At 44.7% G+C, this 21,294-nt stretch overlaps 1 protein-coding gene across 8 annotated transcripts in view; it reads left to right on the top strand.

Annotated features, from left to right (window-relative positions):
* The window catches only part of CUX1 (cut like homeobox 1), a 265,277-nt gene that overhangs the window by 134,215 nt on the left and 109,768 nt on the right, over positions 1-21,294 (top strand). For all 8 annotated transcript variants that reach the window (XM_080982751.1, XM_080982750.1, XM_080982749.1 and 5 more), the window contains exons 5-8: positions 8,885-9,022; positions 11,803-11,926; positions 12,646-12,722; positions 13,823-13,889. In XM_080982751.1, coding sequence (XP_080838877.1) covers positions 8,885-9,022; positions 11,803-11,926; positions 12,646-12,722; positions 13,823-13,889 — 406 coding nt within the window. The remainder of the gene's footprint in view (positions 1-8,884; positions 9,023-11,802; positions 11,927-12,645; positions 12,723-13,822; positions 13,890-21,294) is intronic.

Below are 21,294 nucleotides of genomic sequence, written 5' to 3'. Positions count from 1 at the left end.
GGTGGCTGGGTGTCTTCGGGTCCAAGGCTAGCATTCTGCCCTCCGCTCTGCACTGGCCTTCAGAAAAAGGTGCTGCTTTGATCCACACCAGTTGAGGCATTGCTCTTCTCTGGCATAAGCGAGAGAGAGGGAGGGTGGCGAGTGTGTTCTTGAGGCCTCTCTGTGCTGTGAACATTGCTCAGAACGTCCTGGGGGCAAAATAAAGGGACACTTAAGAACTCCCTTTTGCTTTGTGGCACTGCTGATGGTGTGCAGTGGCCTTTAAAACCAAACAGTGCGTTTTCAAAGGACTTGCCGGAGGACGCTTTCTTTTCTATCTCTTCCTCTCTCTCCTCCACCCCCCCCCCCACCAGACCGAACCGTTGTTCTCTGTGGGCGTTTTCTCGAAAGAAAACCCATCACTGAGCGCTTTTGCGTGGAGACCTGGTTTTGGAAGAGCAGATACAGCCGCTCCGAAAAGGAGTTGAAGCGTCAGGAATGAATTATTTTTAGAGCCAAACCTTCGGAAGCGCATTACCAGCTGTATAAAAAATTAATTGCCTCTGTGGTTCTGCTCGTGTTTCATAACTGGCTGTCTGGCTGTTGTCAGTGTTACCGGCCTGTAATGAAGTCCTTTTGTTTTAGTATTCTGGTTCTCTTCCCCCAACCTGCCCCCCCACCCTCAGCCCATTGTCGCAATCCCCTTCCACCACCAGGAGACGAATGAGTTACTGCGTGGCAAATGGGAATTTAACAGGATAAATAAAGATAGCCAGTCTCGTTGCATTGAAGTTGTGCCCATAGAGGGCATGCTTCAGTTCTGTGCAGATATTACACTGCTGATTATGGGGTTGCTAGCAGCTGCAAAGCTCTGGTTCAGAGACCTCTGTTTTAGTGCATATGAACATTTTACACGTCATGTCTTTTTTTAATAAAAAAAAGAGAAAAAACAGATTAGCTATGCTTTAATGCAAAATCTCTTCAAAGAGAGGCTTAGATGTGCCTTCTGATCCTTTTTGAACAAATTCTGCTCCTTCGTTTCCACTGTGTTGCTCTCTCTTTCAGCAAAAGAGGAGGTAGTCCCTTTGGTGGAGTCCAGGGAGCCCTTTCTAACTCCTGATGTGGTTTGGAGTTCACGTTTTCCAGAATGCCATTCTGCCACTGCAAAACCTCCTCCATGTAGAGAAACTCTGCCTTTGCCAAAGGTGGCACAGTGGTCTTCCAGGAGAGGACCGTGGATGCTATGCTCTGAGTGCATACAGGCATTGTTCCAAAATCAGATGTATGCTCTGTGCAGAGAAGCTCCCGTGTTGTTCAGAGCTCTGAAAGGCAGACTAGAGCAGTCTTGCAGTTAGCCGCACACCAACTCAGATTTCAGAGGACTCTGGGTGAAATGCTCATTCACTTGCCCTTCCTCAAATCTGCACCACCTCCAAGAGGAAGAGGGCACAGTAAGCAGGAGTTTTCACCAACACAGAGAGGACAGGTGAACAGGCAGCCGGGCTGTGGGGGAGGCCAGCTGTGGCTTTTGACTTTATTTTGTGTGTGCCTGTATACTTGCTTTGTGTAAAAAAATAAAGTGGCTTCCTTGCAGTTTGCATTCAGACAAAAGAGCAGGAATCTTGAAAAGAAAGGAAAAACCAAGAATACTGTTAAAAACCACCCATTAAAATAATAAAAATCAGTGTAAGACACAGAAGGAGTAGAGACTTTAAAAAGTAAAAATGAAATTAAACAAGATCTAAAAACTTTGGGGAGAGCAAGTAATTTTTCACTCTGCAGCAGAAGAACACCACTATCAAGCCCTTCCACCCCTTCACGGGGAGAGAGGTCCACGGCTGGGCAGGTGTTTGAGGATGCTCTGCTGAGAGCTAAGTGACAGTTCTGCTGGCCTACGGAGGGGAAATGACCCCAGTTCTCCACCATTGCCAAAAGAGACCCACATTTTTCTCTGCTCTCTCTCTCCTCCCTCCCCAGCTTTATATCTCTATGTGCAGCTCACCGGCCTTCTTCATATTAAGCTTCTCTGACCCTTGCCACACCTCTCTAAAAACTGACCTCCACCAACCTCTTTGTCAGTCAGTTTTGTTCTGCCTTCTCGGTCCAACCCTGCTAGGATGACACAGAGCCTCTCTGGCTCATGACACCCACCCCTTGCGTTCCTCTACCTTTCTCTGCTGGTGATTATAGGGCATTCTGTTGTGTGTTCACCCTCACCCTTCCTTTTTAAGCACGGTTGGCATTCTGCAAAACCTGCACTGGAGGTCTGGATCCAGATCTGGTCTTTCTTTTGCTCCCAGTCCTGTTCAGCCGTGATGGGTTTTACTTTCTTTTTGGAAATGGCATGGGTGGTCCCCACACACTCCCCATCTAGAGGGATTTTCATCATTTTTGCTCATCAGCATGCTAATTGCTGTATGACTAATTATGCCCTGAATTCCAGTTGATTTTTTTAATGAGACAGCTGGGTTAATTATGTAATCATATGATTACATTAGCCTAGAGTGCCCCAGCGCAAAGTAATCCACGTGGACCCATGATGTCATTGTGGAAGCAAGGCTCACAAGGGGTGCATTGAGCCCTTCACCTAATGGTGAAGGGAGGAGGAGAAGGGCAGGGTCAGCCTCAATGTTCCCTTTGTAAACAGTTACGTTGGAGAATAAAGGGTGTGTCCCATGGGCGGAGAGCATTTTTCTAAAATGCATCTGCCTTTCTATTAGTCCACTACCCTCTCTCTTTCTTGGGAACAAGGCTTGAGTTCAGAATAAAACAGGATTTTCCAGGTTAATGTTAGTGGCATATGCTAGTCTTAAAGGACAAAGAAAAATACATGCATGTTTATTTTTTTAAAAAAATTTGAAGCCTGTGCTTCCTCATGTATTGTTTGGGGCAACTTACAAGAATAATAAAATACAATAAAAAAGTAATACACAAAAAGAACAATAAAAGCCATCAGTAAAGTGATTCAAAAACAGCTGCAGAAAGAATGAGTTGCAGTCCATTGAGAAGTTCGGTTCTGTTAATGTGGGTCTTTGCGTGAGATGGTAACTTTCTGTGTTACTGCCTGTGTTAGTTAGCTCAGCATTGGCAAGTTGTTTGTTTTAATAATTGTTATTAATTCCCCCCCCCCAAGAAGGTTATATAGGATTCTGCAAAATACATTGTTATCAAATGGGATCTGATGGCAATATACATAGACCATATACAATTATAGATCACTGCCAAACAAATACATACATAAAATAAAACCAAAATAAATAAACCACAGGTATGTGAATGTGTGGAAGGTAGTGACTAGAACCATTTATAGCGTAAACCTAATGGTTCAACAAGAAAAAGTTACTAAACATGGACCCTGTGGTTTTCTATTGCCTGTCACTGCTTGTTGTGAAGGGTCACTTGTTTGCATACAGTCCGGCCCTCATTGAATTGTCACAGTCTGTCCATGTTGCATTCCCTTCCCTTCTGACTTCATAACTTTTAATTCCATCCCGAACCCCATGTCTGCATATATCTACAACTGTCAGTTATGCTTCAGGCAGAGGGCCTTCTCGGTAGAATGCCCTCCCATCAGATGTCAAGGAAATAAACAACTATCTGACCTTTAGAAGACACCTGAAGGCAGAGCTGTTTAGGGAAGTTTTTAATGTTTGATGTTTTGTTGTATTTTCAGTATTTTGTTGGAAGCCGCCCAGAGTGTCTGGGGAAACCCAGCCAGATGGGTGGGATATAATAGTAGTGATAATAATAATAATAATAATAATAATAATAATAATACAACAACAACAACAACAACAATTTTATTATATTCATGACTGTGAAAGCTTATGTCATAACTAGTTTCTTAGTCAGTCTTTAAGGTTCTACAGGATTCTTTGCTTCTTTTGCAGAATAACATGGCTACCTCTCTGGAAACAGGAAGATCATAGAACATAATTTTCAAAAATGGAGTGAAAACAGCAGCAGAGCAGCTCCCAGAATAATGGGCAGCCAGCCTCCTTGTACTGGCAGGTTGCCCAGTTAATGCTGCATCCCTGTTACCCACTCACGTAGGGCTTAGGAATGGAATTCTGCTTTCTGGGCAGTGTTGATTCTTTGGGGACTCTTCCCAGTGAATTGGAGAAGACCAGGTCATCCTCACTCACAGTAGTGAGGCAACTACATGTGCAGCACCCAGAAAGAGAACAAATTTGTGCTTGCAGATTTTTATGTACAGATTTATATCTACAAATATGCAAATAATGTGAATCAAAATAAAATTGATATCACTGTCTTGGGGAAGACTGGGAGCAGGTGGCCTGAGTGCCTACTCTGTCTGCTGCCCAGGTGATAAGTGTTAATGGGCAACCTTGCCAGTTCCCCTTCTGATGGTTCCTTAGGTTTAAACTGGACTTGGACCAGACAGCACTTCAAATACAGATATGGTGGCTTGTTTCCAGGGCTCACCTGTCTACATTGCTACTGAGTTTAGGAACAGGTGGCGCTGTGGTCTAAACCGCTGAGCCTCTTGGGTTTGCCGATCGGCAGGTCGGCAGTTTGAATCCCTGCAATGGAGTGAGCTCCCGTTTCTTTGTCCCAGCTCCTGCCAACCTAGCAGTTCAAAAGCACGCCAGTGCAAGTGGATCAATAGGTACCGCTGTGGCAGGAAGGTAAACGGCGTTTCTATGCGCTCTGGTTTCCGTCACAGTGTTCCATTGCACCAGAAGCGGTCTAGTCATGCTAGCCACATGACCCTTGAAAGCTGTCTGTGGGCAAACACCGGCTCCCTTGGCCTGAAAGCAAGATGAGCACCGCAACCTCATAGTCGCCTTTGACTGGACTTAACCGTCCAAGGGTCCTTTACCTTTACCTTTACCTTTCACTGCTCTAAAACTTTATTTGATGAATCTGAGCATTCAGGCACAGAAATTCTCACCGCTAACCAGGGTGTTTACTGTTTACTGTTAAAGGCAAAATCTTTCAACGTGTGTGATGATTGTCCCAGTGATGCAGCTGCAGATGTACACTCAACCATGTTCTGTGGAACACAATAATTTCTTAGTAACATTTCCAGTGTTCATGGTCTTGTTCAGCAATTATAAAGTTGCCAACAGCCTTGTGAGGTAGACTTCTTGACGTTCCTCCTGTGTTAGAGGAGAAAGAAAAAGAGTAAATTCGCACCTCTGGATAGAGATTCGAACCCAGGTATCAACACAGGGAGCAATTGTTTCTCTTCTCAGTCCCCCAAATAATTTTACATTATTACACCCTCACATCTGGTTGGGATATTCTGCTCCCCAGCAACTTGATTATTTTTGTTCCCAGTTGAGAGATATTAAGTGCAAATTTCTGGCACTGAGTGGAATATGGGGGGGGGGGTGTTTAAGTTATCTTCACAGCTATTTTCAAACGTTGTGTCTCATTCTTCTTGTAAGAGAGTTAATAACCAAAGTGTAGTTTTTTAGTAGGTTTTCATTTTTGTATGCTCTAGTGAAATCATTTTTGTTTTTTAAAATAATTTTTCCTTAACAGATACCACTGCAAGGTTTGTACAATAATACTTAAAAGGGCCCTCCTTGGGAATTATTCTGAGTTCCCAAATACATACCTTTTGAAGCTTGTTACATTTTTAGGTTTGAAGCGTAGCAGTCGCTGGGCTGGCATGTAGCAGAATCATGGCCGAGTTTTTATAGCAGGGATTATTAAATTAGTTTTCTTTAATAGAAGCCATACGAATTAAAGTGAAGAAGTCTGTTCTGTGTGGCCTCTTTAGCATATCCCAAAACAATATTCAAAAGCTGCTGACATTTTAATCATTCATCTTGGCTTAAGCAAATTTTGGAGTTTAATGCAAGGAGATAGGCTTAACAATTATGCTCATACTTTATTCTGCAACTGTTTTGCTTCTTTGACATTAACCTTTAATAAAGCTAAATTAAATATACATATCCTAATGAATAATTATGAGTGCCAACATTTTCATTTACGATATAATGTTTTCCAGGGATTTGGGAATTTATTGACTAAAGGTTTAGTCATTATTCATTTTATAATGTAGATGTTGGTGGGGTGGGTGAGTAATAATACAAAATGCCTGGCAGATTTTAGTCCAGGAAAGCCTTGTTAATTTGCAAGTCTTGGGGCCCTAAAAATTGTCATGGGCCCTGTGACTTAAGCCGGGTGCGACTGGTAGGATCTGCTAGAGGAGGACCCTGAGGCAGAGGGTTGGCAAAGTTCAGGGGGTGATGGAGAAGAGTGTCTCATGGCACGGCTGCCAAGTGCCTCTTTAAGAGATGGGGTGTTAATAGGCTTCACCTCTTGGGAACAAAGTTTGCACTTGAGCAGAAACTGGCTGATGTCAGTGGAGCTGGTTGAGTTGGAGGCTGAGGGAAAGTGTGCAGGTTGGATTCTGGTCCCATTGCCAAGGATGTGCTCCTGCAAACTAATAATAATAATAATAGTAATAGACGAAGAAGAAGAGGAAGAGGAAGAAGAAGAAAAAGAAATATAAGAGAGGGGCAAAATTTTGAGAAAATACAGTCATATCTTGGTTTTCGAACAGAATGTGTTCCGGAAGTCCATTCGACTTCCGAAATGTTCAGAAAGCAAGGCGCGGCTTTCGATTGGCTGTAGGAGCATCCTGCAATATGCTCCCAAATATGCTATTTCTATTTCAGACAGTACCTGTAGTTAAAGATGTGTGTACACGTAGAAATACAGTTTGAGTGGGTCCAACATGAAGTCCTTGTCAGAGTGCTCTACTCCCACCCAGCACATGCAGACAGAGGCGCTTGCTTGGAAATATGAAAGAGATACTTATTCAGACAGCCTCAGCAGCAGACCCAGTGCTCAGAAGTTAGGGAGCAGGGCAAGAAGTTTGTAACGGCGTCGAAGTGATGAAGATGCCCCAACAGGTTTTCCCGCCCTTCCCACCAAGCTTTCAAAGATGGGGCAGGATGTGCTTGTTCACAAGACTCATTTGTCTTGTGGAAATAGTGTGAACACTAATGCACACTCTGAACCTTCTATTCAGCCTCCCCTCTTAGCCGATCAAAGCCCTCTCCAGCTTCCAGCTCCATCGGAAGGTCAGAGGGGAGAGCTGGCATCCTTGCTCCCTCTTCCAAAGTGACTGCATTTGCAGTACAGATAGGATACCCCCCCCCTCCCTCCAACCCAGGATCCCCCAGTTCATCCCCCTTATTTCTCCCACCACCAGAGCCTGCCAGCTGAATCTCGACAGCACTGTGGAGGTCATGGCAAAGAGTCAGCATTGACCCTTCTGGTCACATCTCCCCTTAGGGGTGCTCCTCTACTCAGACGGCTGGAGTGAAAGCCTTGACTTGGCCTTGTCGGTTCAACGCCAGGTCAAAGCTCTTCTCCTGCTTGGAGTGCACAGACTCCTCCCATCTCTGCCTCTTCGGGCATCAGTGTTTCCAGTTTGCCTCCCATGGAAGTTGGACCTGCTACACTTCAGGCTCCAGCTCCAGCCCACGAGGCCTGGGCGAAGCCTCTGGCTGATGAGAGACAGCAGGAGCACTGGTTGTTTCAAGTACTTCCACCCTTCAGCCCAGCCCAGCCCCAGCAGAGGGCAGGCAATAGTGGCAGCAATTTGTGCACTACTTAATTGGACAGTCCTGTTGGGCCTTTACCTCCCCAAGCTGCCACTGAACTTAAATTTTATAATTGCTCTCAAATCCTCCCTGTGTTAAATAACTTTTTAAAAAAAGACCTAATGTGAGATGAATATTTTAAGAGTGCTAATAATGAAGAAGAGAAAACAACCACCCTGGCCTAAAAACCACAAATGAGAAAGTGATGTAGTTATAAAGTATGCATGTGCTGTGAGGGCAAGTGATAAGCAGCCTCAGTTTTTCCCCTTGCATTATGGAGGTGGCAAGGCAGGAAGCCCTCTCTGAGCAGAGTTAACACAACGCAGCACACCCTGCCTCTCTTTCCTCAACATAACCCAGTGCTGTTCTTTTATAAACTCTGGTGCTGGACTGACACGTTGCAAAGTGCCCAGGCTTGCACTTAATGCGTTAAGAGAGGTACAATGGGCTTATTATGCGTTTCCAGCAACTGAGGGTGGTCTGTAAAATTAATGATTGTGGCGGCTGCAAATTAAGCGAGCTCCCTAATATGTACTGTTGTTGATCCTCCGAGATTGGTGTGTTTAACATTCCTCAGCGGGAGACTAAATCTTTGTAGCCATTTCACAAGTGATGCTGGCGCCCACCGCAGAAATGTATGCAGCGCTATTTTATGAGACCCTTTTTGGATTCCAGGATTCTTCTGCTCTGGCTGGCAAAGCTCCACGACCAGCCCAGCAGTCTCTGTGAAACGTGCTTGTCCAGCCATACGTAGCAGGTGTATTGTGGCTCCTTTCTAGGGATGCTTTGAACATTATTAGGCTGCCTGGATGTGCTAGCTAACTAGGGCTGGAGCATCTCTCCCACTTGATCAGACCCTTTTGCCTGAGTGTTCTGGCAAAATGCTTGGTGGGGGAATCCGGGTGTGGTTTTTCAGTGTTTGTTTTGAATGTTTGAGCAACCTAATTCTTCCCTATCTTCACACACCATGCCAGTTCTCCTGTTTCCTCAAGAAAGGAAAGATTTGGATCTGAGAAATTCTAAGCTTCCCCAAAGCTTAGAAATCTAGAACCCCCCCAAAGAAATGTGAAATCAGCTGGGAAATCTAGGATTTCCTGAAGAAATGTGACCAAGATAACTTGACTTGTTGGAAAGGATTTGACCTGATGCCAAATACATAAATTGTGTGTTTTTGCATGTGTGTGTATATTTGCTTGCATGCACACAGATGTGTTTGCCAAGCGATTGCAATGGAGTTTTTAATTGTATTGCTTTGAATTATAAACTTGCTTGTCTGGAAATGGAGATCAATCTGTCTTCATCTTTGTATTGTTCAGATCCCGTACCAGCTCTGGATCTGGGGCAGCAGCTCCAGCTGAAAGTCCAGCGCATGCACGATATTGAAACAGAGAACCAGAAACTTAGAGAAACGCTTGAGGAGTACAACAAAGAATTTGCAGAAGTGAAAAATCAAGGTAAACTGGGAAGGGTGAGGAATGCTCTTCCTACTTATGTGTGAACATAAATGTTTGGGGGGTGATTTAGATAAGGAAATAATAATGATATTTAGAGAAGGAATGCCATCTGTAAAAGCCAGTTCTCCATAATCTTTTGCACTGTAGCATGACCACGAAACAGAACTCTAGATGGGGCTTTGTAGATGAGCGGGTAAAGTAGATAGCAGCAGGCTTTATTCTCAGCCCCTGTGGTTACCAGGATTTCCAGGGGCAGGTTAAGATTCTGGTGTCCCTAGGCCTGCCTTTTTTGTGTTGGTTCATGATCTCAGCTAGAATCTTCTTGATAAGCATCAGACATGCGCAGCATCTCTGCCTCAATTAAATCTGTTGTTCTCATTTGTCTTTCAGGATTTAGCTGACCTGTTTTTAAATTCTTGCAGTTGCCATTTTTCAGTGTTTGAATATCAAGGCCCAGCTTAAATGTATTAATTTATATGTGAATCTTTTCCAGCCACTGCCTGTATGCTTCGTACGCATTTACAGGGAATGCTTAGCACTGTGCCGTTTTCTGTCAGTTTAATATGTGACTCTACATGGGTATTTGCTGCCTTCACTTTACTTTGTTTATCCCTAGGGTAGAGTACTGATATTGAAGCAATGTAGGTTAGTTATTTAAGTGGACGGGCCAACTGTTAATGGTGTCCCTTGTAGATAGAAACATTGTAATTACAAGCAGCGAGCGCTCATCTCTTCAAATGCTTCGGGTTGTGTGTGTTCCCATTTGGACTTTGCAGCAAACAGCATCCTGAAATGGGAATGAGAAGTTGTTCTCTCTAAAACTGTTTTCCTTTTACACAACACCTGTGGTTAAAATTGCAGAATCATAGAAGGGACCATGAGGGTGCTAGAGTCCAACCCCCTGCAATGCAGGAATCTTTTGCCCAACATGGGACTTGAACCCACGACCCTGAGATTAAGAATCTCATGCTCTACTGACTGAGGTTACTATGGCAGTACCTAATTCTGGGCAGTATGGCTTTGAGAGCTATCAGTTGTGAAGGTGGCCGCCATTTTTTATTCTTTTTACCTGCATCCTAATATTGAAGATAATATGTTTTGTAGCTTTTCTATATTGCAGTTTTGCTCACAGGAAAGACTCACTGAAACTTTCTGCAATGTATGTGTTTGCATGTCTGTATAAAACAGGAAATAAGCAGCATTTAGCTGAAAAGATATGCATTGGTCAAACAGTTTTTGTGCACTAATTGCTGCCTGACTGAACTTCCGCTGGTGATGAAAATGAGTGGTGGGGAGGATTATATCCCTTCTGCTGTGGAGTTTCACATAATGGGGGGCTAGTACCAAAGAGACCCTGCCATTTATTCTGGCAGATGTCTCCATGAAAATAGAGAACGTAGAGAAAGCCTTCATTAGTTGTTGTTAATACTTAGAATGGTAAATAATTCTTTCTTTTTAAGGAGAAGGTGCTCCCTCAGGTTGCTATTGATGTTTATTGTGAGCCATAGCACATGTACACAATTGCCCAGCCCGCAGCTTCCCTGGTCAAAAGAATGAGAATAATAACAACAAAAGTACCCTGAAATATAATGCAGGTACAAGCATTGTTGGTTTACAATACCTATGTTAGTCCCCAGCTTTGGAGTCAAGCACATCAGCAGGAAAGAGGAAGTAGCTGAGTTATACTGGCTCACTGCTTGCTTCAGGGTGGCAGAAGAAATATACTTGGCATTGTATCCAGCTAAGTTGTATGCAGAGTACAACCCCTGAAATTAATAGACCCAATTTATTCACGCCCATTGTTTTCTACTCTGAGTTGGATCAGCCTTAGATGCAATCCTCTGGATATAGACTACATGGTCATCCCTTGTATCTCCTCCAAAACGAAGAAGCATAAGTGTTGGCACACTGAATCTTGGTACAAGCCAGGAGGAGCTTTGGTCCCCCTGGTGGTAGTCCATAGCATCCTAGGGAATCCCACACCATGTTTTGCTGCTACTTCTTGTGCTCCTTGCTGCCACGGCACAGTTCACACATACCTGCAGCCTGGCTTGCCCCTGCTCTCTGCGCCACTCGCCCACTTCAGCCCTCTTGTATCAGCAGATAGATCTTACCCTCGGGCAGGGCAACATTCAGGGCTGCTAAGAAAAGCTTGCAAGCTTCTAATTCTGTATATATTTTAAGCACTCTAGGGAAGAGGCTCTGTTTGAGTGGCCTTGGGCACATCTGGCCATGAGCTGTTCAGGGACTCTCGTCCAGTAGTTAAGCACATTCTTTGCATGGGGAAGGTTTCATGTTTTTGTCCCCAGAATCTCCAGCTAGGGTTGGGGTGGGGGGGTTCCTCTCTGAAATCCTAGAGGTCCCTGTGGACAGGCCATGGTGTGACTGTGTTTCAGACAATTTCCTGATCCTCATCTCCGATCACCCTAGAGCTTAATGTAGGGCGATGAGGTGTCTTGCCGGCGATTCCGCCCTGCAGTCAGGTTAGAGAAACCTTCACTCCGCTTCCCGGCAGCGTCCATTGATCCTGCTTAACCTTAAACATTTAAAGTTCAATTTACCATTTAGGGAGTAAAAGGTATCCAAAGGGACTTGTGGCCATTGATTTTGTGTCAGGGCTGGAGAGCGAAAATTTAAGCCCTGCTGCTGCTGCTGCTGCTGCTGCTGCTGCTGCACCACCTCCAAGATAGCCGCACTCTGCCACTGCGTGGTATCATTATTTACCTTGGCTCATTTTCTCCCCTTGCTTTCTTTCTTTCTCCTCTCCCCACTTGAAACAGAGGTGACAATAAAAGCACTTAAAGAGAAAATCCGGGAATATGAGCAGACCCTGAAGAACCAAGCAGAGAACATTGCTCTTGAGAAGGAACAAAAGTTGCAGAATGACTTTGCTGAGAAAGAAAGGTAAGTTAACGTGTGCAGGTGGGGCATTTCTGTATTCCCTGCCCCCAATCTTTCCCTTTTGAAAGAAGAGCATATTGGGAAAGAAGAGCACTAAGCACTGGGCAGGATGGTGGTGAATGCAGTGGTAGTGCTTGTTTTAATATTGTATTTATCATTATAGACCATCCTTCATGTAAAAGGTAAAGCAACACAGCTAAAACTACAAATACAAATAAAACACAGCAGTTAAGAAGACCATTGAGATCATGGGCAGCATAAAAACAGCCAGTAAAATTTAAAAAATCCATTTTAAAAGCCCGGGAAAATAGAAGGACTGCTCTGATCATGTGGCACTTTTTCCACATTGACTTGTCTGCATTGGAGCTATGATGTCCATCACTGAACATCAGATTGCTCCATTGATGAGTGGGGAGGGTTGATAATCCAACCTGCACAGATCAGCTGAATGGCTCACAGGGGGAGGGTCTCACTTTTGGTCTCACCCATTGCTGGTATGCAGATCCCATAGAGCTGGTCAACGAACCCTCAAACCAAAAAAGGTTAGCTATCCTTGTTTTAGGGAATGCACTCAGAGGAGCTTGCTTCTGTTGAAATTAGACAGTGGAAGAACTCATCGGTTCCAACCCTGTGTAAGATGCATTTTTATGTTTCTATTTTATGTTACATGGAGATGAATATATTTTAAGTTGCCTTTTGTTTCCTTGGCTTTCTCCCTACAGAATGTTGCAAGAGACGCAGGTTTCAACAGCCTCAAAGCTGGAGGAGGCTGAACACAAAGTGCAAGCGTTGCAAACAGGTTTGCTATTTGACTGATTCAAACAGAGAAGGGGGAGGTGCTTTGGGTTCATCAAAACACTGGCCACCTCCTCTCTTTGGCCCAGAGCAGATGCAAGGCTACCAGTTTCTGAACCATAGTTAGGAGACAGCAAGCCTGCCATACATGAGCTCACTCCCACTCACCTCCACTACCTACCTGGATTTCTGATGAGGATGAACTTTGGTTCACCATAGCACCCACACTGGTACTATGGGAATGGGTTAGAACCAAGCTTAGAACACAAGATGGGCCCAAAGGGGGCACATCTATCCCACCATCCAGTCCTCACAGTAGCCAATGATTTTCTCATGGGAAGCCATGCTCAAGCAGGATTCTCCCCTCCTACCAGACCAACTCTGCCTGTGGCCAGTTAAAGGTTGGGTCCTCAGCCCTCGACAAGCACCCTGGGATCTTTGTGGCCACCAATGGTCTTTGTTGAGGAGGACCCTCTTATACCTCCAGACCTGGGACCAGACCAAACCAGTCTGTTGCATCTTGATTTCTGTGCCTGATGTTCTCAGAAAGACTTAGAGATGGGGGTTACTTTCCTTCCTTTGGCTCCCACACTGAAGTTCAGTCACTTTAAGTTGTCCCTCCCTCCCTTTCCTCAGTCTCTCCTTCCCTCCCTGCCAGTAGCTTGTTCTTGACTTACCTGCTCTTGCTTCCCTGCCTGAGCTTCAGCCTGCCTGGCTTCTTTCCCATCTGAAGCCAGAGCAGGTCCCCGTTTTAACTGGCACAAATGGTTTGTGTCACAGATGCAGATCTATAAACGGAATATAATGTGCTTAGCTAGATTCAGCGGGACAGAATCTGGAAACTTTCACTGTTCCTGAAAGAGAGAGAGAGAATGTATGTGTGTGTGTTTTCTAAAGGAAAGAATTTTGAAAAGCTTTTAAGCCTTGTTTTTCTGCAATGTGATTTTGTTTGGTCAAGGAGAAAGCTTAATGCAAGATGACTTTTCAGACAGAGAACAGTTTATAGTTCAATAGTAATTGAGTAGCCCTTTTTTATCATTACGTCGCTCTTAACATGTCAGTAATGCCTTGGCATGTTGCTTTCCCCCCTTCTATCCCCTTCAGCCTTGGAAAAGACACGGACGGAGTTATTTGACCTGAAGACAAAATATGATGAGGAAACAACGGCAAAGTAAGACTTCATGGCTCCTCTTTAGATATACGCCGCGTGTTTTTAGTGCTCTGACATCTTCATGTCATTGGGTAAAGCAAAATATAATTTTTTTAAAAACTGGGCCTTGTTCTTAGACCCGTGTACATGATGACTTCATCTACATATTTCTTTTCTGATATAAATGGAAGTGCCTCTGCAGGGTGCAGCAGAAACACAATAATTATATGGTTCTATATGCTTGGATTAGGGATGCGGGTGGCGCTGTGGGTAAAACCTCAGCGCCTAGGACTTGCCGATCGTCAGGTCGGCGGTTCGAATCCCCGCGGCGGGGTGCACTCCCGTTGCTCGGTCCCAGCGCCTGCCAACCTAGCAGTTCGAAAGCACCCTCGGGTGCAAGTAGATAAATAGGGACTGCTTACTAGCGGGAAGGTAAACGGCGTTTCCGTGTGCTGTGCTGGTGCAGGCTCGCCAGAGCAGCTTCGTCACGCTGGCCACGTGACCCGGAAGTGTCTTCGGACAGCGCTGGCCCCTGGCCTCTTAAGCGATATGGGCGCGCAACCCCAGAGTCGGACACGACTGGCCCGTACGGGCAGGGGTACCTTTACCTTTACCTTTATATGCTTGGATTAACATAGGAACAATAAAATGGGGGGGGGAGGCGCAGGTGTAGTGGGTCTTAACATTTCAAGAGCACCATGCTTGCTCTTCCCTATGGCCCCAAATCCACACAGGGATGAAAGTAGCCAAGATGATCTTGATGCCAGCATATGAAGATGCTTTAAAGTGAGTCTGGCGCTCTGACACTGAGAGGTTGCCACTGCCCAAGATTTAACCCATCTTCTTGATGGAACTAATGTCACACACCCCACTTTCCAACAAGATAGGTTTTTCTAAAATGAAAACCTTGTGGTGGTGGCTCCATCCAACACCATTGATTTATGGGACCAGCAGCACTAGATGCCCGTTGCTAACACAGCAAACAGCTAACGGCATTCCTACAGATAACCTCAGTGAGAAAAGGGCTCAGGTTGCTCCCAAGGAGTTGGATTTGTGTCTACCATTTGTCCAATGAGGAAGTATGCCCCCAAAGATTCTTTATTGCCTATCTCTGGGGCAGTGAAGGTGTTAATGACTAGAACAAAAATGGCTTTGCAGCACGTCAACTGGGATACTAGAATCTGAAATCGACAAGATGCCATCAGTAAAGTTTTCCATGTGTAGGCTTGAAATAAAATGCAATTAGGCCTTTATGTGCAGAACAAGGATCCATTGATGACTACAGCTGGTCTTTGTTTTCATCTGTCACTGAGTGTGGGAGGTAGAAAGTGCTCCTCTTCATGTTTATTAATGCAGGATTCCTGAGACAAATGGCAAGCACAGTTTAATGTTTGTTGGGACATGGTGGGGCTTGCCAAAACAGTTGTGTAAGAGGATTTCAAGGTTTTCAGATTGCGGCTCTTCCTAGGTTAAATAAATGGATGGCAGGCCTGCCTGTTTCTCTTCAAGAGGCAAGCCAAGCAGGAGAGGCCTGAGAGAAGCAGCAGCAGCAATAAATGGGGAGCACTTGGAGGAACTGGGCAAGAGGAGGCAAGACTTGGCAGTGAATGAAGGGTGAAGGAGGAGACAGGACAAGGAGAGAGATGGTTGTTCTACCAGGATGGTTGAAGGGAGGAACCCCAGCTCAGTGAGAGAGCCCCTGCTTTTGCATGTAGAAGATCCCAGGTCAAGTCCCCAGCACCTCTAGTTTTAAAAAGGGTCAGGGTGCTGGGAAAAGTCCTGTTAACTCTGTCCAAGACCCTGGAAAGATGCTATCAGAGTAGACAGTATTGGAGTAGATAGGCAAATAGCTCCCTTTGTTCCTTTGAGGACTGGTTCAGACCTGCATGTTGGAGACATGGCCCTGTATGTGCAAGGTCCAAGGCTTGAGAAGATGGCCATTCAGCCCTGCATTGTGTATGAGCCATATTGCAGTTTTCTGGAAGTCTGCATTTGTGTTTAACCACCAGGATGAATGTTTTACCCAGCCTCAGTGGAAGAATGAGACGCAATGGGTCTAGGTTGTGTTGAAGCATGTTAGGTGTGATTTTGGGAAACTTCCTGTGCATTAGAAATGGTGGAGCAAGTTTCTTAGGGACTCTGACACACTGTTCATGCAGTTTTTTAAAAGGAGCTGTTTGGGTAGCACTGTCACCTATATGTGCATATTTTAAATTTCCGGGGGGATTTATGCAATAGCCACTTTACCTTAGGAATTTGCACATGTCTCTTAAAATGTAGGTGCTGTGGGACAGGGACTTAAAGAAAGTAGATAGATTGGGGTGGGGAACTTCTTCTATCCTCTGGGTGAGATCAGAATATTATCATTTGAATGTGAACCAAATTTTATAAATGGACAAAGTTGCACATCTGTCAGTCAACTGACATCACACTTTGAAGTCCCAGTTGTTGGGACTTCAAAGTCAGTACAATGTTCAAACGCCCTTTTGCTGTTTGTGTAGAAGAGGGTGCTGAGAGTCCGTCCCCCCCAGACTGGTGAGTCATCCAAATCCAACCCTGGAACCCTGATCATGACATGCCTTGTCCTTACAGTTGATATTGTAGGTGAATGTTTAGCTGCACCAGCTCAGGTTAGGCATCACAGCCATATCATCATTTGACCATTGTTTGTGGACCTCAGGCTTGTACAGTCCAGAATGGGAAACTGCAGTTTAAACTAGGTTTCCCAGACTGATCTGGAGGCAAGCTAGTTTGCACTAGACATGGCTTTCCCAATCTGCACATCTTGGCAAACTCTAGTTGTTGCAGACTTGGAAGCGAGAAATGGAATTGGAGCGCATGAAGGGAAGAAGGAGCTTGGAAGCCCATCTGTGATAAGAAACCATTGTTTGCTGATGAGTCTGAAATGGGCACTGTGATTAAAATTAAGTAGGACAACAAAGGGACAGATACTTTGGCTCTGTGGGAAAAAGCAGGGTTCTCTACCATCATTTTTGCTGCTTTTGTCTCACAGTCTTCACCAACAGCATGGCTATTGGCCAGGGATGATGCAGTCCAAAACATCTGGAGAGTACCAGGTTGGGGAAGGATGCTATACTGTAGTGGCTCTGTCTATAGCCGTGTTGTTAATGATGTAATCACTCACCTCAGTGTTGTAAAGTTGACTGAGAGCCAGTGTTGGACTAGGACTTGGGAGACCAGGGTTCAAATCCCCACTAAGCCATGAAGCTCCTTGGGTGACTCATGGGCCAGTCACTGCCTCTCAGCCTGACCCACCTCCCAGTATTGCTCTGAGGATAAAACGGGGTGTGTGGGACCCATGTATGCCACCTTGAGCTCCTTGGAGGAAAGGTGAGATATAAATCTAATTAATTTTGTCATTCTTATAGTCCACCTTTCTAGCTGAATGGCCTGACAAGGTGGCTTTTTTTAAAAGCAGCATTGCACCTAAAATTTCATCAATAGTTTAAAAACCAATTTAGGTCCTTAAAAACCTAATATATAAGCATAACTAGGAGTAAAGTGCTCTGAGATAAAATGCAAGTCTGCAGAAGGAAATGCCCACCGTGATGCTCTGCCTATTTCTGACAGGCTGCCTTGCCGACTGTGAATGTGATCCAAGCAGCATATGGCACCAAATGGGGCCTGGGCTTCTCCGAATAGAAGAGAGGCTGAAACCTCTAGCCAGAAGCTGATTAGCTTGAAGTGCCTTCAGTCACATAGCGTAACTTCTGTCTCTTTCTTCCCCTCACCTTAACAGTGCAGCCTTCAGTCCTTAATAAGATAGCAATTCAAATTTATGATCAGCATAGCTGTGATGTCCTGGAAATGCACTTGCTGGCATTTCTCGGGAATGAGGGAGAATAACAGGAGACTCTATGAGTGTCTTTCTTCCCTCTGCGCCCCTCTCTCCCCAGGCAAAAATATAAAAAGTTGGATTTTAGTACAGGTGTCTTTCTAAGCTATGGGGTATACGGCTTAGTTGGGTTGGGGATTTCTTTTATTTTCCCTGATGGTGTTTTTGATTTCTTGGGAAGGAGTATGTTAGTGCTTTCTCCTTAAATATTCATACTATTTCCTCCCTGGGATTTGTTTCTTGTAATTCATGAAATTGGAAGGGGCCTGGCATTGTTGGAGTGCATGTGAGAAGCTTGGGTGGAGTTTAGGAATGTAACTGGCCTCCCATGTTATCCCTCCTGCTCCCTAAAATCTGAGGGGAAGGCTCTTTTCTGTGTCCCTACGTGGCTGGGTTCCAAGTTGGTCTGGAGCTACGAGAGGGCCCTTTTCTGTCGCCTCTCCCTAGTTGCAGAGCTTGATCCCATGGGAGGTTTATTTGGCCCTCTGCTTTTAGCTTCTCCTTCCAGTTGCACTTTTTATCAACCTTTGCATTTGCTCCTTTGCTGCTTGGATTTCAGCTGATACAATTGTTGATTGTTTTGCTGTGTTTTGATTGTTGTTGGCCGCTTGAGTGTTTGGTAAGTGGAAAGGCAGCAAATAAACATTCTTGAGACAGGTTTGATCTTTTAATTCCTGTGTCAGGTTTGGGTGCTAAATAGAGACTTCTATGCCCCAGTGTAGGATTTTGTGGCCCCTAAAGGATGCCTTGCAAACAAACCCACCCTACTTTGACTATCTTCCCAGTTGATTGGCAGTTGTGGCAGGGAGGGCTCTATCTGGATGTCTGGAGCCACACAGCATGGTGGGTTTCAGGGAGACTTCCCCAGAATTCAGCCAGAGAGGGAATTTCAGATTGCGGCCCTGTTTGAGAGAAGGCTTCGTGTTTCTCTTTTTTATCTGGCAGATTGTACTCAAATTGTCTCCTCTGTAACATTTCTAATCCCCACCCCACTGTGCATAATCAGGTGTGCCTTCCGTTGATATGAATATCTGAAATACTGTGGTAATGTTTCTATATTTAAGATCTTCAGAATCTTAAAACTCAGATTTTTAAGGACCAGTGTTGGATAGTGCGTGAATTTTTGTGCTGCCGACGTGTTTTACTTTGAGGCCCGTAATACTAAAACAAGTTTTTCCTAAAGCGTAAATGCTGCATTAGTTACGCCTGAGCTCCCAGGTCCACAATGTTTTTATGTGTCATGTTATGCGTATTAACTGTACCCCCACCCAGCCTTGTGATCAGTTTTTCTCTCTTCCCAAATAGGCCTACTATTGCTTTGTTGCTCCCATAGAGATGTAGACAAGTCGATCTGTGGCTCCGATAGCAAGCAAACATTTCACCAACAGCAATATCATCTTACCTGCTTTGTTTCTCTCTAGATGCTGCTCACTGTGCAGTTTGACTGCTGCATTTGCAGGATGATGGTCTCGCTAAGGTTACATTTTGGTCCTTATCTGAGAGTAAATGTGGAGCAGGGGGGCAGCGGAAATAATATAATGGAGTACAGTTTGCTCCACAAAAGGGTTCCCACCTCTGCTCTGCTCTCCCCCCTCTCTCCAGCTTGGAAATCTCTCCTGTCCCCTCCCGTAAAGCAAATTTAATATGGCACCAAACAGCTGGCTGGCTTGGAAACTGAAAAGTTTCCTTTCCAAGAGAAAGGGAGGGAGATAATTGAACGCTTTGATTTGTTTCATGGTTTGTTTGCCCTTTCATTCCTTTCCCGAGGTGCTGTTTGTTGAGGAATGTCTCCAATTGCCAGGGAGATGGTGGGGTGTCTAATACTTTCCCGCCAGCACTCCTTTCAGCCAGAGCCGAGGACCATGGCAAGCCTGCGACATGCATTTTTAATGCAGAACTCTATACCCCGGCCCTTGCAGCACGGCGGCGCGGCCCTCTCTGGAGCTTTCAGATTTAACGCTCCGCTGAACAAAGCACAGGCTTAGGGCAGTCGGCATCAGCTGGCATTAACCCCTGCGCGGACCAGTTAATTTCCCCACAGAGCCAGCCAGGGAGACGGCGAAAGGCCTTTGTTCCGTTTATTTGATTATTTCCAACATTGCAACGGTGCTTTCAGATACAGATTTATTGTTGGTCTCGTTTGCTGATCCCGATTGCTGCAATCTATCAGCATGTAGGACCCTTCCTTACTTGTGGCTAACTCTTCGCAACAGCATGCATAGATCCCTCTCCTTTCCTCTTGAAGCAGCATGGGGATTATGTGGAGTTGAACACATGTAGCTTCCTTGTACCAAATCAGAGCATTCGCCCACCTAACCCCAGGCTGTCCACTTGGACTGGCAGCAACCTGCCATGGTCTCAGTTCTTTTGCAGCTACGTTGTGTGATGATTCCTGGGTTCAGACCTGGGGACTTCCTGAATGTAAAGGAGGGTTCTCCAATGAGTTATATATAAACCTCTTCTGTGGTGCCATGCATGCTGGCATGGAACTGATATTCTTATAGTCTTGTGACCTTCTTCTGACTGTAGGGGAAAGTTTTCTGATGGATCAATAAATGATAAGAAATGGTTGAATAACGCCTGCTCCCGCTTCCTGTCTTTGCTGCTGTTCATGCATCAATCTGTGTGGCGATGTTCGAGAACGTCTAGCTCAGGGTTTCTCCAACTTGGGTCTCCAGCTGTTTTTGGACTACAACTCCCATCATCCCTAGGAATGGGAGGTATTCCAAGTCAGGTGTGATTCCGAGCAGACTTCAGCACCTCTTAGTTTGAGAAATCAACCCCTGGTGTTCAGAACCCACCAACTCTCTCCCTTCTCCCACCCAGTCCCATTACACATTGCAAATAGATTCATGCCCTTGAAAACTTTCCTAGCCACAAACTTCACTCTGGGAGACTCTGCCATTTTAAAAAATATTTATATTTTGTTAAGGTGATTTCAGTTAAAAGAAATAAAGTGATACGGGGGGGGGGAGAGAGGGAGAAAAACACCAACGATACATATAAAAGCAAAAATATGCAAAGAAAAGAAGAAGCAATATACAATATTCCCACACATTCTTGTATAAATTGGTATGGTGTTATTGTCCTGGTGCTTATGTAAATGTTAATAGCCTACTATATTTTGTATAAACTCACTCCAAATGCTATCATATTTATCCATACAAAGTCTGTACCTGTAAGCAGTCCGTTCATAAATTGCCAGTGATATCATATTGTCAGTCCATTGATTGAAGGGTATCATATTTTTATTTTTCTAATAATAATAATAATAATAATACCTTTATTGTCATTGTACAACCTGTGTACAATGAAATTAAACGAGCCTCCCTCCCCCCCCCAAAAAAACACTCAATCCCTTATCAAACAACACACCACCTCATAAGTCAATTTCGCTATGTTATTTTTCGTTCAACAGCCTAACAACCCATGGATAGAAGCTATTTTTTAGCATCTTGGTACAGCTGATTATACTTCTATATCTCCTGCTTGAGGGTAGAAGATTAAAGAGGCAATGGCTGGGGTGTGAGTCATCCCTGAGAATTTTTCTTGCTCTCTTAAGGCGACGAT

The sequence above is a fragment of the Podarcis pityusensis genome (assembly GCF_964106645.2).
Source record: "Podarcis pityusensis genome assembly, chromosome: 15".
Lineage (NCBI taxonomy): Eukaryota > Metazoa > Chordata > Lepidosauria > Squamata > Lacertidae > Podarcis > Podarcis pityusensis.
Note: the sequence above shows the minus strand (reverse complement) of the source record. Positions and strands in the feature narration are given on the sequence as shown.